This window comes from Bubalus bubalis, chromosome 20 (assembly GCF_019923935.1).
Source record: "Bubalus bubalis isolate 160015118507 breed Murrah chromosome 20, NDDB_SH_1, whole genome shotgun sequence".
NCBI classification, from domain to species: Eukaryota; Metazoa; Chordata; class Mammalia; order Artiodactyla; family Bovidae; genus Bubalus; species Bubalus bubalis.
Genome location: NC_059176.1, coordinates 48,614,980 through 48,627,265, shown reverse-complemented (window position 1 = coordinate 48,627,265; position 12,286 = coordinate 48,614,980). Strand labels below are relative to the sequence as shown.

Genomic DNA, 12,286 nt, shown 5'->3' with positions numbered 1-12,286 from the left:
TGCATTGGGGGCATGGTGTCTTAGCCACTGGACCACCAGGGGAGTCTCATTTGGTAAAATTTTTATCCTGCACCCTTGCTGTCAGCCCACACAGCCTCACCGGAGCACCCCTCACACTGCCTCGCTCCTCCTAATTTGCAGCTTGCAGCTGCTGTGGTCTGGGAAGCCAGAGAAAGAGGCTTTTTAGGACTGGGTCCAGAGGCTGTGAGCGAGGGGTTCTGTCCCCTCGAGGGGTGACTCTGGCACCGAAGGCCCCTCTTGGAGGTGCCCACTTCAGGCTTACTCGTATTAATAGATTTCCTGTGCTTTGGGAACAATACCTTACACTCTCTATTCTTGGGGGAATTTGTGCTTACCAAAGAGGAGACCTCTGGGCAAGTGGGGTGTTGCTGTTCCATGTTTCAAGTTATTTGTTTGTTTGGCTGCACCATGTCTTATTTGGGGCATGTGGGATCCAGTTCCCTAACCAGACATCGAACCTAGGCTGTCTGCATTGGGAGCGTGGTGTCTTGGGCCATGGACCATCAGGCAAGTTCCACATGTTTCCAGTTTAAAAGGCCCAGAAAAGACCATAAGATGGCAGGAGTGACTGGTGAGAACAGTGAGCACATGTGTGAGTGCTGGTGCTTGAGGGTGCCCTGGGTGGGGTGCCCATGATACTGAGGGTCAGCAGGGGCTGGAGCGGGGTGAAGGATCCCCGGGCTCAGGCTGGTGCGCTCTGACCACCCTGCTCCCTGCAGGTAGATTATGCTGCCTTGGCCCAACCCGGCTGTGTGAATGTACCCCAGCGTTCCTGGGGATCTGGGCCTGTGCATGAGAGCGCTAGTAACAGCATCCTGGTCTCTGGGTCTCCTGGTCTCCTGGGGAAGGGTCCCTAGCTCTGGGGTCGTCTTGTTAAAGCCACGTGCCAGTATTGTGCATGTTCTTTCCCTAAGGTTTTTCCCTCCGTCTTGTTCCCGCTAATTGTGTTATCTTGGGCAGGAGCCCACTGAATTCTGTTCTTTCTCAAATAAATTTCTATCCTCATAAGCGTGTAAGGACGGTACCCTTTCTGTTGCTTGGCCCAGTCCTCCAAGGACCTTAGAGGGATCCCAGTTTAACTTCACAGTGACTCCTTGGCCAACCCTTGTTTTGCTTGTTTGCTTGCATTTAATTTGTCTTTATCAGAGTAATGCATATGCATCTTTTTTTTTAATGTCAAACAATACTGAAGGGCTTAACACAGATGAAGCAGCCGCCACCCCGGCCCACCTCGCTCCCCTCACTCCATCCCTCCAGACCGGTTCACTATTCTCAATTCCTTTCGCTTCTCCTTTCTGATATTCACCTCCATACTCTGAAAAAAGTACATTTATCCCACTACTTCTCAATTTACCAATTTTGGATGTTACCTATTGCCTCCATGTCACTGCCTTTCCTGTTAATATCATTCTATCACAATTTGGGGTTAAATTCACAATATAAATACCATTCTCTGCTAAGCTTAGCACTGACCTATTACTTCTTTAAAAAGAATTCATTATTGTCTTCACCTGCTTGGTTTTTCTCTGTCTAGCTCTGATTCTTCTCAGTACACCAAAAGATCAAGAAAACCTCTGTTAGATTATTTTTTTTTTGGCCCCACTGTACACCATGTAGGATCTTAGTTCCCTGACCAGGGATCAAACCCCCGTCCCTGGCATTGGCAGCCCAGAGTCTTCACTACTGGACACCAGGAAAGTCCCTCTATCACGTACTTTATCTATTAGTCATTAATAGGTTCCTTTTTTGTTTTCTGGACACTGGGCTGCTGCTGCTGCTGCTGCTAAGTCACTTCAGTCGTGTCCAACTCTGTGTGACCCCATAGACGGCAGCCCACCAGGCTCCCCCGTCCCTGGGATTCTCCAGGCAAGAATACTGGAGTGGGTTGCCATTTCCTTCTCCAATGCTTGAAAGTGAAAAGTGCAAGTCAAGTCGCTTAGTCGTGTCCGACTCTTAGCGACCCCATGGACTGCAGCCTACCAGGGCCCTCCGTCCATGGGATTTTCCAGGCAAGAGTACTGGAGTGGGGTGCCATTGCCTTCTCCGGGACACTGGGCTATCTCACCCGTAAACTTCTTTAAAGTTTCTTGAAAGCAAATGAAAATTTAGTTCATTTTAATCTATTATAGTGACTGTGCCACCACCTCTGAAAAGGCTTTCCGACACCCCCCCACCTTGCCAAGGCTGCCCCTCCTCTGGGCGCTCCCCACCCCCACCGTGATCCCTTGCTCTCGCCCTCACCCAGATCTTAGTGCGCTGAACTCAATAGCCTGTTTTCTTGCCTGTCACTCCTCCCACCCTGGGAGTTCCCAAGGACAGAGTGAGTCCTGTTCACTGTGGTCTCCCTACGAATGCCCAGGGGCTGGGGGGCACATAGGCGCTCAGTAAATACTCACTGGACTTCGCATGTGCTGGGTTTGCCAGTGTGATGATACAGTCCGGGTAGTTCAGCGATGTTTTTCGCCCTGCACTCCCTGGCATTTTCTACGTGCCCCTTCTCTCAGCTTCCTTCCTCAGGTTCGGAGGCCCTTCTGGGCCTGTTCAGACTGAACAACAGTTTTTCCCAGGTAAAGCTAGCAAAGGCAGGGTTTTCATTCCCGGGTCTGTGCTGCATCCCAGCCCCTCCCCCCGCCCGCCCCCCCCCCAAGATGGGCCTCAAGCATCTCGGGGCCTTGTATTGGTCTTCGTCACTTTGTAATCCCAGCCCCTGCCACCCAGCTCCGCACAGACTGATGGCTCCATAGATGAGTGAGGTTGAGGCTCGCTCAATCAATCAATCAATAAACCAATCAGTCTTCCTCCACTCAGCCTCTCTGCTCCCAGGCATTTCTCATTATCCAGCGTCTGGATGATCAGAAGGAAAAATAAGCCTCTGCATAAAGGTGACCCCATTTCAGGTTTCGCCGTGACTCACTGAGTATTGAGAGACAGGAAGAGCCAGAGAAGGGAAGACAAAGAGGGGGGCCAGGGATGCTCACCCACCCCACCCTCTCAGGGGGACCTTCAGGGAGATGTTTGGTCACTAGACTGAGGGCCGCGTGTGGGCAGGGACTGTCCCGTGCACCGCATTCTCCCCAGAGCTCAGCACGAGTCCCACACACAGTAGACACCCCGTCATAGCTGCTGTCTGTCTACAGAAAGGAGGCAAGGACAGAGCCCACATCCAGGCCTGTTTCGAAAGGGGGACTTGGGATTGTCCGGGGCGCCTACTTGGCTCTTAGTCCTGGGTCTCGGCCAGCCCAGGGAAGTTGCTGATTTGTGATGTCCACAGGGCCCCACCCTTGGAAGGACACTGATCCAACAGCTGGCAGCCAGTGAAAAGGGAGAAGCCGCCACCCTCTCACCCTGCTGAGCAGGCAGCCACTTCCTTGAGGCAGCCCCAGGAGAGGACACACCATCCCAGGGCCCTTTCAAAGTGTCCCTCCCCCACTGGTACCCAGCCCCTCCTGAGCAGACTTGGGCCCCAGGCTGGCCTCTAGCCAGAACAGCCGCCTTGCTCAGACCCTCCTCCTTGGTCCTCCTACCTGGGCTCTCAACTCTCAGACCCAAACAGGAGAACCCAGAGGGCCAAGAACTGCAGAGGCCGGGCCTCACTCACATCGTTCTGGCCCAGGGCTCTCCTGGCCTGGGCTCACCCGGGGCTGGGGCAGGGGAGGCTGACCCTGAAATAAAGCTGATGGCTGCCGGCCTGTGCCTCCTGCTTCCCTGAGAAGAAGCACTTCTCTTGTGGGTGTAGTGAGTTTTGGGGGGAAGCATTTAAAGCAACCCTTTGATGCTTCTCCAGGAAAACTGCATTTATTTTTTTGTTACTGTTAGGAATTAACTTGCGGTTCCCAGCCCCTCCCTCTCTCCCGGAAAGGAGAGAAAGAGAAAGAAGAAAGGGTCTGCATTGTCCCGGTGATTGGCACCTTCTGTGAATGAGGGGTCACCGCATTGGGGCTGTTCCTTTTCAAGCGCCCCCTTCTCCCCTGCACGCGGCATTCACGTTGGAACATTCTTTCTTTCAAAGCTTCTGTCTTTCTCTCCCCCTTTGTATCTCTGCTTTCCTTCCCTCCACTTTCCTGCCTTTCATTCTCAGCACTCACCCGCTCCCTCGGGGACCGCCCGCTTCTCCTTCTCTTTTTTTCATCCCTTTTCTTCTTCTTCTTCTATTCAGTTCCTTTTCTTTTTTGCCCCCCCCCCTTTTTTTAATTCTTTTTTCCTTTTTATTTTTGAATAGTGCTTCTGTTTTCAAGGACCGGGATGAGCAGAGAAGTCGGTTTATTTGAGGAAGGGAGAGTGTGGAGGTTTTAATCACACACCAGCACCACCACCATCCCCCGCCCCGTGTGCTCTAGATGTGTGAAAAAGAACCACCACACAGGACACCGGCTCCCTCTGGGGTCTCGCTTTGCGAGGGAAGGGTGTTCTGAGAGGGAAAGCTCTCTGTCAGACAAGAGGGAGCTATTCATCACAGGTCAGGTGGTTCTCGCTGAGAAACCCTAAATTGGTCACCGGGATGCAGACACAGCCCTGGGGATGGTCTCCCTTTCTGCCTGGCCCCAGAGTGGGCCTTAATGTGTGCGGAGGGAAGGACCTGAGCTGGGCGCAGAGCCCCTAGACCTCCCTTCTCTGTGGGAGCCTGGCCCCGCTGGCTGGGGGAGGGCTCAGGGAGGCCGTGGGAACCTGGGCCAGGGCTGAGCGCGAGAGGGAAGGCCAAGTGATCGCAGGCAGCATCACGGGGTTTTCTGGCTTGGCCCCGGGTGGTCCTGGCCTCGGGGTCGGCAGGCCTGCCTCAGCTGGCCCTGGAGTCCTGCACAGGAGGCTGGAAACCTGGAACGGCAGAAAGGAGGGGTCTGGCTCAGCGGACTGCTCCAGGCAGCTGAGCAAGCCTTGGGGCTTAGACAGGTGTGACTGAAGGAAGGCCTGACAGCTCTGGAGCGCTGCAGGGCCTGATGGAGTTTTGAAGCACGTGGAAGAGGGTTTCTCTCAGGGAACCCCCTTCAGGATGAGAAAGCAGAGGCCAAGGCCAGAGCCCGGCATCTCTAGGGAGGAGGAGACAGAAACTCAAGGGCAGCACCAGTGGCTGGAGCTGCCGCTGCCGGTCAGGGCAGGGACCCAGCCGCGTCCGTGGAGGAAGGTGGAAGGACAAGCCAGTCCCATCAGGCACAGCGGTGGCCTGAGCAGGGCGGGACAGCGAGCAGGCTCACTGGAGGAGGAACATCAGAGAAGTGGATCTGAATGCCCCCGAAGGATGGTTTATCCAGGAAACACAGGTGAAGCACCTATTGTGTGCAAGTTCAGTAGGCGACATACCCTCAGGAGGAGGACAGCCTGGGGCTCCGAAGGGCTGGGCTGTGTCCTGCCTCTAAGTCTGGGTGACTGAGACAGGGGAGCTGTGGGTGGGGGTGGCAGACCCTGCCTCTGGGGACAGTAGGTTTGTGCTCAGTGAAGGGGTGGAGGTACCCAGCGAGCAGACAGCATCTCTTGCAGCGTCTCCCAGAGCCGAGATCCTGGGGCCAGGCCACAAAGGGTACCACCGCCCACCTGGCCCTGCCCGCCTCTTAAGACTACCCACTGCCAAACCCACACCTGCCAGGGCGAGTCTGGCTGCCCATCGGGTTTTTCCAGTTTGAGCAAGAACATCTCCTTACACCCCATTAAGGCTCCCACAGCACCTGGCCTGGAGATGAAAGGGGAGCCCGGGAAGGCAGCTCGCTCCTGGCAGAGGCAAGAAGGTGATCAGGCTTAAGAGACAGACAGGTTTCCTGGGGCCCCCAGCCAGCCCCTGTTCCAGGGTGGCAGAGGGCCCAATGGTCAGTCTGCCCTTCAAGACCTGGCCCAAGGAGCTGGCTCTTCTAGGAAGTCGCTTTGTGGCCCCAGGCCAATGCCCGGATGCTAATAACAGTAGCAAACAGGCCGCTGGTTCACACTTTCCATGCTTTCATTTCTGAGGGCAGGTCCTGTGGGCACCCAGCCCCACCTTAGGAGAAAGGGTCAAGGGGATGGGAGGAAGCAGAGGTGGCATTTGAACTCAGGCCTTCAGATTTCAGAGTCTCAGCTCTAAACCAGCACTTCTCAACCTGTCTTTAAATTACAGTAAATCTACATGCAAACAAGTTCCGTTCTGAGAGCGTGTTCCTTAAGTCCAGTTTGTTCGTGAGTCCAACAAAGTTAGTCTGGGTACCCAACTAACACAATTGGCCATGTAGTGAAGAGTGAGGAGAGTTAGTCACTCAGTCATATCCAGCTCTTTGCGACCCCATGGACTGTAGCCCGCCAGGCTCCTCTGTCCATGGGATTCTCCAGGCAAGAATACTGGAGTGGGTTGCCATTTCCTTCTCCAGGGGATCTTCCCTACCCAAGGATCGAACCCGCATCTCCTGTGTCTCCTGCATTGGCGGGCGGATTCTTGACCACTGGCACCACCTGGTAAGCCCCACACAGACTACGTGCTGTGCTATGCAGGCTGTGGTCGGTATTAAATCAGATAACGCTCTTAGATTTGGCGCAGGCTGGCACTGGCGTTCTCAGGACCGCCAGCCAGTCTGCTAACATCAGGATTATGCCACCAGTTGAACAAGAATAAGAACACTGCCTACACAGGTGCTGCCCATACAGACGGCTGCTCAGACCGGGCGGGGAGGGCCCAGTGGCATCGTGCCCGGAAATGGCTTTGTAAACCGTCAAGGGCTCTGCCTGGACGAGCAGGTGTGCTTGTTCCCTGCCCAGCCTGTGTTTCTGGGTCCCAAAAGAACTTGTTTCATCGTGCACCTTGGCACTCAGATCTGGGGGTGTTCGGAGGAGGCCCCACGTGTTCCTGATCCAGGACTCTGAACAGTCCTGGCCACAAGGCAGGAAGGAGTGTGGCCCGTGGCTCTGGCCCACACACGTGTGCGTGTACATATACGCGGTCTTCACCCAAGAAGCTTCCTGGACACTTTAGTTTCAAGGAATCAAGGCCAGCCTGGGGGGTCTTAGACTCTCCTCTTCACCCTGTGACCTGTGGGGGCTGTTTGCTGAGGGTGGGTCATCCCAGCTGGTAGCATTGAGACTAAGAAGGTGCCCAGTGGTCCCAGAAAGAGACACTACACACACATTCTGGTGAGAGGAGACTCGGGTGTTGTCATTCTTTTAGAAACGTGTTCTCTTTAAAATTATCTGTTTACTTTTTTAGCTGTGCTGTGTGGCTTGAGGGATCTTAGTTTCCTGATCAGGGATCAAACCCATGCTCCCTGCAGTGGAAGCACAGAGCACTAGCCACTGGACAGCCAGGGAATTCCCCCAAATTTTGGTCTTTTGAGCCACCCCGATGAGTTGTGAAATTTTAGAAAAGAGAATACATCTGGCATCTGACACGGGCTTCTCCAGGTGCACCGGGAAAGGACTTCCCACCTCCCCAGGGCTTCATGTACATCCCAAGAGACCCTCACCGCACCCCTGTCCGGCAACCCAGGGACTCTTGTGTGGCTCAAAGCTGCAGCTGGAAACTTCCTTGAAGATGCTGGGTTCAGTTCCAGCATCTCTCCCCATGTACCTGATTTGGTTACTTTTTGTCCCTCAAAATAGTAGCTGCTTTTTCCAAATGTTCATGCACTTACCACTCCTTTGTAGGTCTTACTGCAGATATATTTAGTGATATTGAGAAAGTATCGGGCTTCCCCGGTGGCTCAGCGGTAGAGAATCTGCCTGCAATGTGCGAGATGCGGGTTCAATCCCTGGGAAGATCCTCTGGAGAAGAGAATGGCAACCCACTCCAGTGTTCTTGCCTGGAGAATCCCATGGACAGAGGAGCCTGGCGGGCTAGAGTGCACAGAGGTCGCAGAGTCAGACACGACTGAATGACTGAACTCACAAGAAAATATCAAATATTTGGGGGCTGTGGGTGAATCACAGTGTGTTTATATATATTGCAAGGGTAAAGCAAAGAATTTCCTTTCATCAGCTGATAGCACCTGTGCCAGGTATTTTCACTCACATGATTTCAGCTGTCTTGTGGGAAAGGTAGCCGTCCCTCCCGTTTGCACTTAAGGAAACTGAGGGTCTGAGAAAAGAAGCAAGTTGCCCCAAGGGCTCATAACCAGGAAGTGGCCTGGCTCACTCCAGGCCCTCCTGCCGCCCTCGGTCGTGGGGCCTCACCATGGCCCTCTCTGAGGAACCTCAACCCCACAGGCTGTCCCCACAGCAGGTGGTGTGCTGAGGAAACCCTCAAGTCCACCGCAAACACCTCTGGTGAAGGCCAGACGTTTGGTTGGTTTATAATAGTCGCCTCCACTAAACTCATTTGGCCTTTGCGTCACATACCACATGCATTTGAATTTTAGCGCCTGGGGACAGGTGGTCCACAGCTTAGCACTCTGCAGGTGAGGTTTTCTAAAGCAGGGGTCCTCACCCTGCAGGATCTAATGCGTGATGGTCTGAGGTGGAGCTGATGTGATGATAATAAAGTACACAGTAAATGTAATGCACTTGAATTGTCCAGAAACCAACCACGCCCCCGCCCTACCCCACGCTGCTCCTGTCCGTGGAAAAACTGTCTTCCACGAAACCAGTTCCTGGTGCCAAAGAGCCTGGGGACTGTTGCTCTGAAGGGCCTCAGTGTCATCCTTTATGATCCAGATCAGAGGAAACTGGTTTGCACTCTGGGCTGAGCCGGCCACCCTGGCCACCTTCTCCTCTGATGTCTGTGGACCCGCCTGCCCTCAAGGCCCTCCCGCCCCACTGCCCTCCGTCCAGGCCACCCCAGAGGTTCCTGGCCTCTGCCCTCTGGTCCTCCTCCCACCTCTCCTCTAAGCCTGCAGGTGAGAGGTTCCCCAGCCCCCATTAGTCCTGGGAGAGTACAGACCCCTCGGGGGCTGGCTGCATCACCCCCGTCCTGGGGCTCCAGCCTCTTTCCCTGCTTTCTGTGTGCAGTCTGCCCTGAACCTCTCATCTCACGTCTGCATGTCTCAGGGGCTGCCCCCGGCCCCACCTTCATCCTCCTGGCTGGACTGCAGGTGTCCACCCCTCACGTGGGTTCTGACCCACGACTCACCATGTGACAGTGCGGGTGGTTAGGTGACTAAGGAGCGAGCTGGCACGGTACTGCCGCTGACGATGGCTTGTGTGGACGGCCGTGTGCGTCTCATGTCTGCATGTGTACACTCTCGGGCTGAATGTTTCCGCAGCTGTCCTTCCCCTCCGGAGATACATGAAGGCATTACGTGAATGAGAGAGGCATTCTTTACTCCTCTCCTGGCATAAATCCGGACTCGACTTGGGTGTGTGGGTGACTGCAAAATAAATGTTGATTACAGCATTGGCAGACGCTGCCAGGGACGCTGCTGGGCTGGAGGCCCGGGATGAGTCACGCCAGCTGCCGTGAGTGAGGAGAGGGCTCCACGGCCAGGCCACCCTCCTCGGCCGTCCTCAGCCCTCGGCACGTTCTCTGCCTGCTGCTCTTCTGCCATTTTCCCTTCCCTTCATCTCTCGCTGCAGCAGATGGGGAGGTGGGTGGGGGCTTCTGAGCAAGGTTCTCTTCTTCCTAGACTGTCCCAGCCCCTCTCTTGTGTACTGCATCCCATAGATCATGCTCATTGGACCGATGGGCTCAGCTCTGGGAAGTGGAAACTGGGATCCTGTGTCACAGATGAGGGGCCTGAGGCTCCACCACACCAATATATAACGGGGTGAAGCCGAACCCCACAGCCGGTGGAGTCGCCGTTGACTCCCAAAGTGCCCGTTGACTTGCAAGAATCTTCCTGACACCCTTTTAAAAAAAAAAAGCAAAGTTACTCTGTCTTTTTGTGGCACCTCATGCTTTTTGTGCTTTTTTCCTCTCCTGTTCCGTGGTTCTTTGTCTTGTCTCTGAAACCAAAATGAGGTCCCCGAGAGTGGGGTCTGTGTTGCCCACCAGCCACCATCACCAGCCTGGCCCAGGGCGTGGATGATGACTGGACTGATAACAGCAGCAACAGCTCCCGGTGATCGAGTCCTTACTGTGCACCACCGGCCTTGCTATCAGACACGGCACAGGCGGGCTGACCGTACTGCCCACTTTATGTAAGGAGCTCGAACATCTGCACGTGTTGGTCTCCACCAGGGGCCTGGAGCCCATCCCCCACGGATACCTGTATTTCCTTTCTTTCCTTTGCCTTAAAAAGCACTTAAGGGACTCCCCTGGTGGTCCAGTGGCTAAGACTTCTGCCCTCCCAATGTGGGGGCCTGGGTTCTATCCCTGGTCAGGGAACTAGAGCCCATACACAGCAGCTGATCCCACAGGCCACAACTAAGACCTAGCACAGCCAAAATTTAAAAAAAAATTTTTTTAAGCACTTAAGTTAGACTCAAGAATGAAACCCAAACTTCACTTACTTCTCTCGTGTGTATCCTAGATGAGGTGAGTTGGGTGAGTTACTCCTTTATGCCTTGGTTGCCTCCTCTGTAACGTAGGTTTGTTTCAAGACGTCACACTTGGGACTTCCCTGGCCTTCCATTCGTTAAGACTCTACACTTCCAATTCAGGGCCAGGGAGCTAAGGCCCCACATGCAGCGTGGTGTGGCCAAAGGGAAAAGAAAAAAGGGAGTCGTGCTTTCTGCCCATGATCTCATCAGGCAAAAAAGCCTGGCCTGAAGGAAGGGCTCAGTATGCGGTGGATCCTTTTCATGTCACAGTTCCTTGTCTTACAACAAGGAAACCAAGTCCCAGGGAGGTTGAGGAACTTGCCCAAGGTCACCTAGCTCATCTGTGGCAGAGATGGGGGTGTGGGCTGGGCCTGCCAGACCGAGAGCTGGGTTCCTCTCCCCTCTGTGTATCAGTCACTTAAGTCGTGTCCACTCCCTGCGATGCTATGAACTGTACCGCACCAGGCTCCTGTGTCCATGGGATTCTCCAGGCAAGAATACTGGAGTGGGCAGCTATTCCCTTTGTCAGGGGGATCTTCCTGACCCAGTGATCGAACTCTGGTCTCCTGGATTGCAGGCAGATTTATTTAGGCTGAGCCACTGACTGGGGAAACCTTGAGGGGCTGTCCTTCTATGCCTCCCCTCCCTCTCTGCTGCTGCCCATCTCTTCCTCCTTGGGCCCTGCTCCTGGTTTTCCTGATGTGCTCAGCCCGCCTTCTAGAGGAGAAACAGAGAGGTCATGTCATTGACACCTCCTTGGGCTTGGCAGGCCTGGATCACTGGGCCTTGCTGCGTCCTGAGGCCGGGCCTTGCCAGCTGCTCGCACAGGGCAGGTGGGAGCTACTCCGGAAGGGCCTTTGAGCCCCAGGACTTCGTGGCCACCAATACTTCCTCCCTGGCCCACAACACAGCTCAGCTTCAGCAGTAGCTCAAGCTGCCCGTGGACTCCTGAAGGGGTCCAGGGCCCCTTTCTTCTCCATGTGGCTCTGGTTTGCCAGGGGACTTGATAGCATTTTCCACCAGCTCCCGTGTTTTCTCTGTCACTTTGAGACACTGGGGCCCGGCTGTGATCGGCTTGCTTTGTTTTCGGTGGTAAATCTGTTTCTCTTGTGTTGAAGGCAGGGGCTGGGGTGTCTGGGCTGGGAGTCACATGACCTTCCTCTCCCGGGAACACAGGAAGAAGAAAAGAAAAAGGGGCATGATTGTAACCTGCTCAGATCGCACCTTCACCTCCTTACTGGCTTGGTGACTTGGACAAATGACAGGCTTTCCCAAGCCTCAGTTGGCTCATCTGTAAAATGAAAATAAAGATGCCTATCTCCCTGGGGTGGCTATGATTGCGCGCCTGGAAGGTAGTATAAGCTCAACTAACGGCAGCTAAAAAGTTGGAAAAAACTGACAACCCTTACTTCTGTCTTCAGCTGTGGAGACAGGACTTCCCTGGCGGTCCAGTGGTTAAGATTCTGTGCTTCCACTGTAGACGGCATAGGTTCGATCCCTGCATGCCACTTGGCATGGTCAAAAAAACTGCAGAGTCAGAGAGTCCCCACCAGTTGGTGCTGCCTTTGCTCAGAGGCCATTTAGGATCACGAGGAAGAACGAATTATGAAGAGTGGTTGTGAATCTCACTGTTGTGTTTGGAGTGAGGGGAGCTGGGTACCGCAGTATCGCTGTGGGCCCCAGACTGGGACAGGCCCTGTGTCTCATGCATATGTGCACACGAGGCACAGTGGGGCCTGGAGGAGGTGTGGGACGTGGGGCAGCGTATGTGTGGACTTTTCCTGAACTGCAGTGATTTCCTGCTGGGACAGGGATGCAAAGGGATGCTGGGCCCAGCTTAACCCTGAGTCTGGGTCCAGCCTTGTTCTCTCCTGAAGGGGCCTCTGGTGCCTCCCCTAGCCTG

At 54.5% G+C, this 12,286-nt stretch overlaps 1 protein-coding gene and 1 long non-coding RNA gene across 9 annotated transcripts in view; one reads left to right on the top strand and one right to left on the bottom strand.

Annotated features, from left to right (window-relative positions):
- ZNF710 (zinc finger protein 710) overlaps positions 1 to 12,286 on the top strand; it is a 74,196-nt gene that overhangs the window by 36,917 nt on the left and 24,993 nt on the right. For 2 of the 8 annotated variants that reach the window (XM_006058219.4, XM_044933117.2), the window contains exon 1: positions 4,749 to 5,276. The exons of the other annotated variants lie outside the window; for them this stretch is intronic. In XM_006058219.4, the coding sequence (XP_006058281.3) occupies positions 5,242 to 5,276 (35 nt within the window). In that variant the 5' untranslated portion in view covers positions 4,749 to 5,241. Of the gene's footprint in view, positions 1 to 4,748; positions 5,277 to 12,286 lie in introns of those variants that run through there. 8 annotated transcript variants of the gene reach the window in all.
- On the bottom strand, positions 4,213 to 9,170 carry LOC102411064. The gene is made up of 2 exons (XR_006547074.2): positions 9,035 to 9,170; positions 4,213 to 4,833 (listed from the first exon to the last, which is right to left on the bottom strand). It is a non-coding gene; the product is annotated as an uncharacterized LOC102411064 (long non-coding RNA).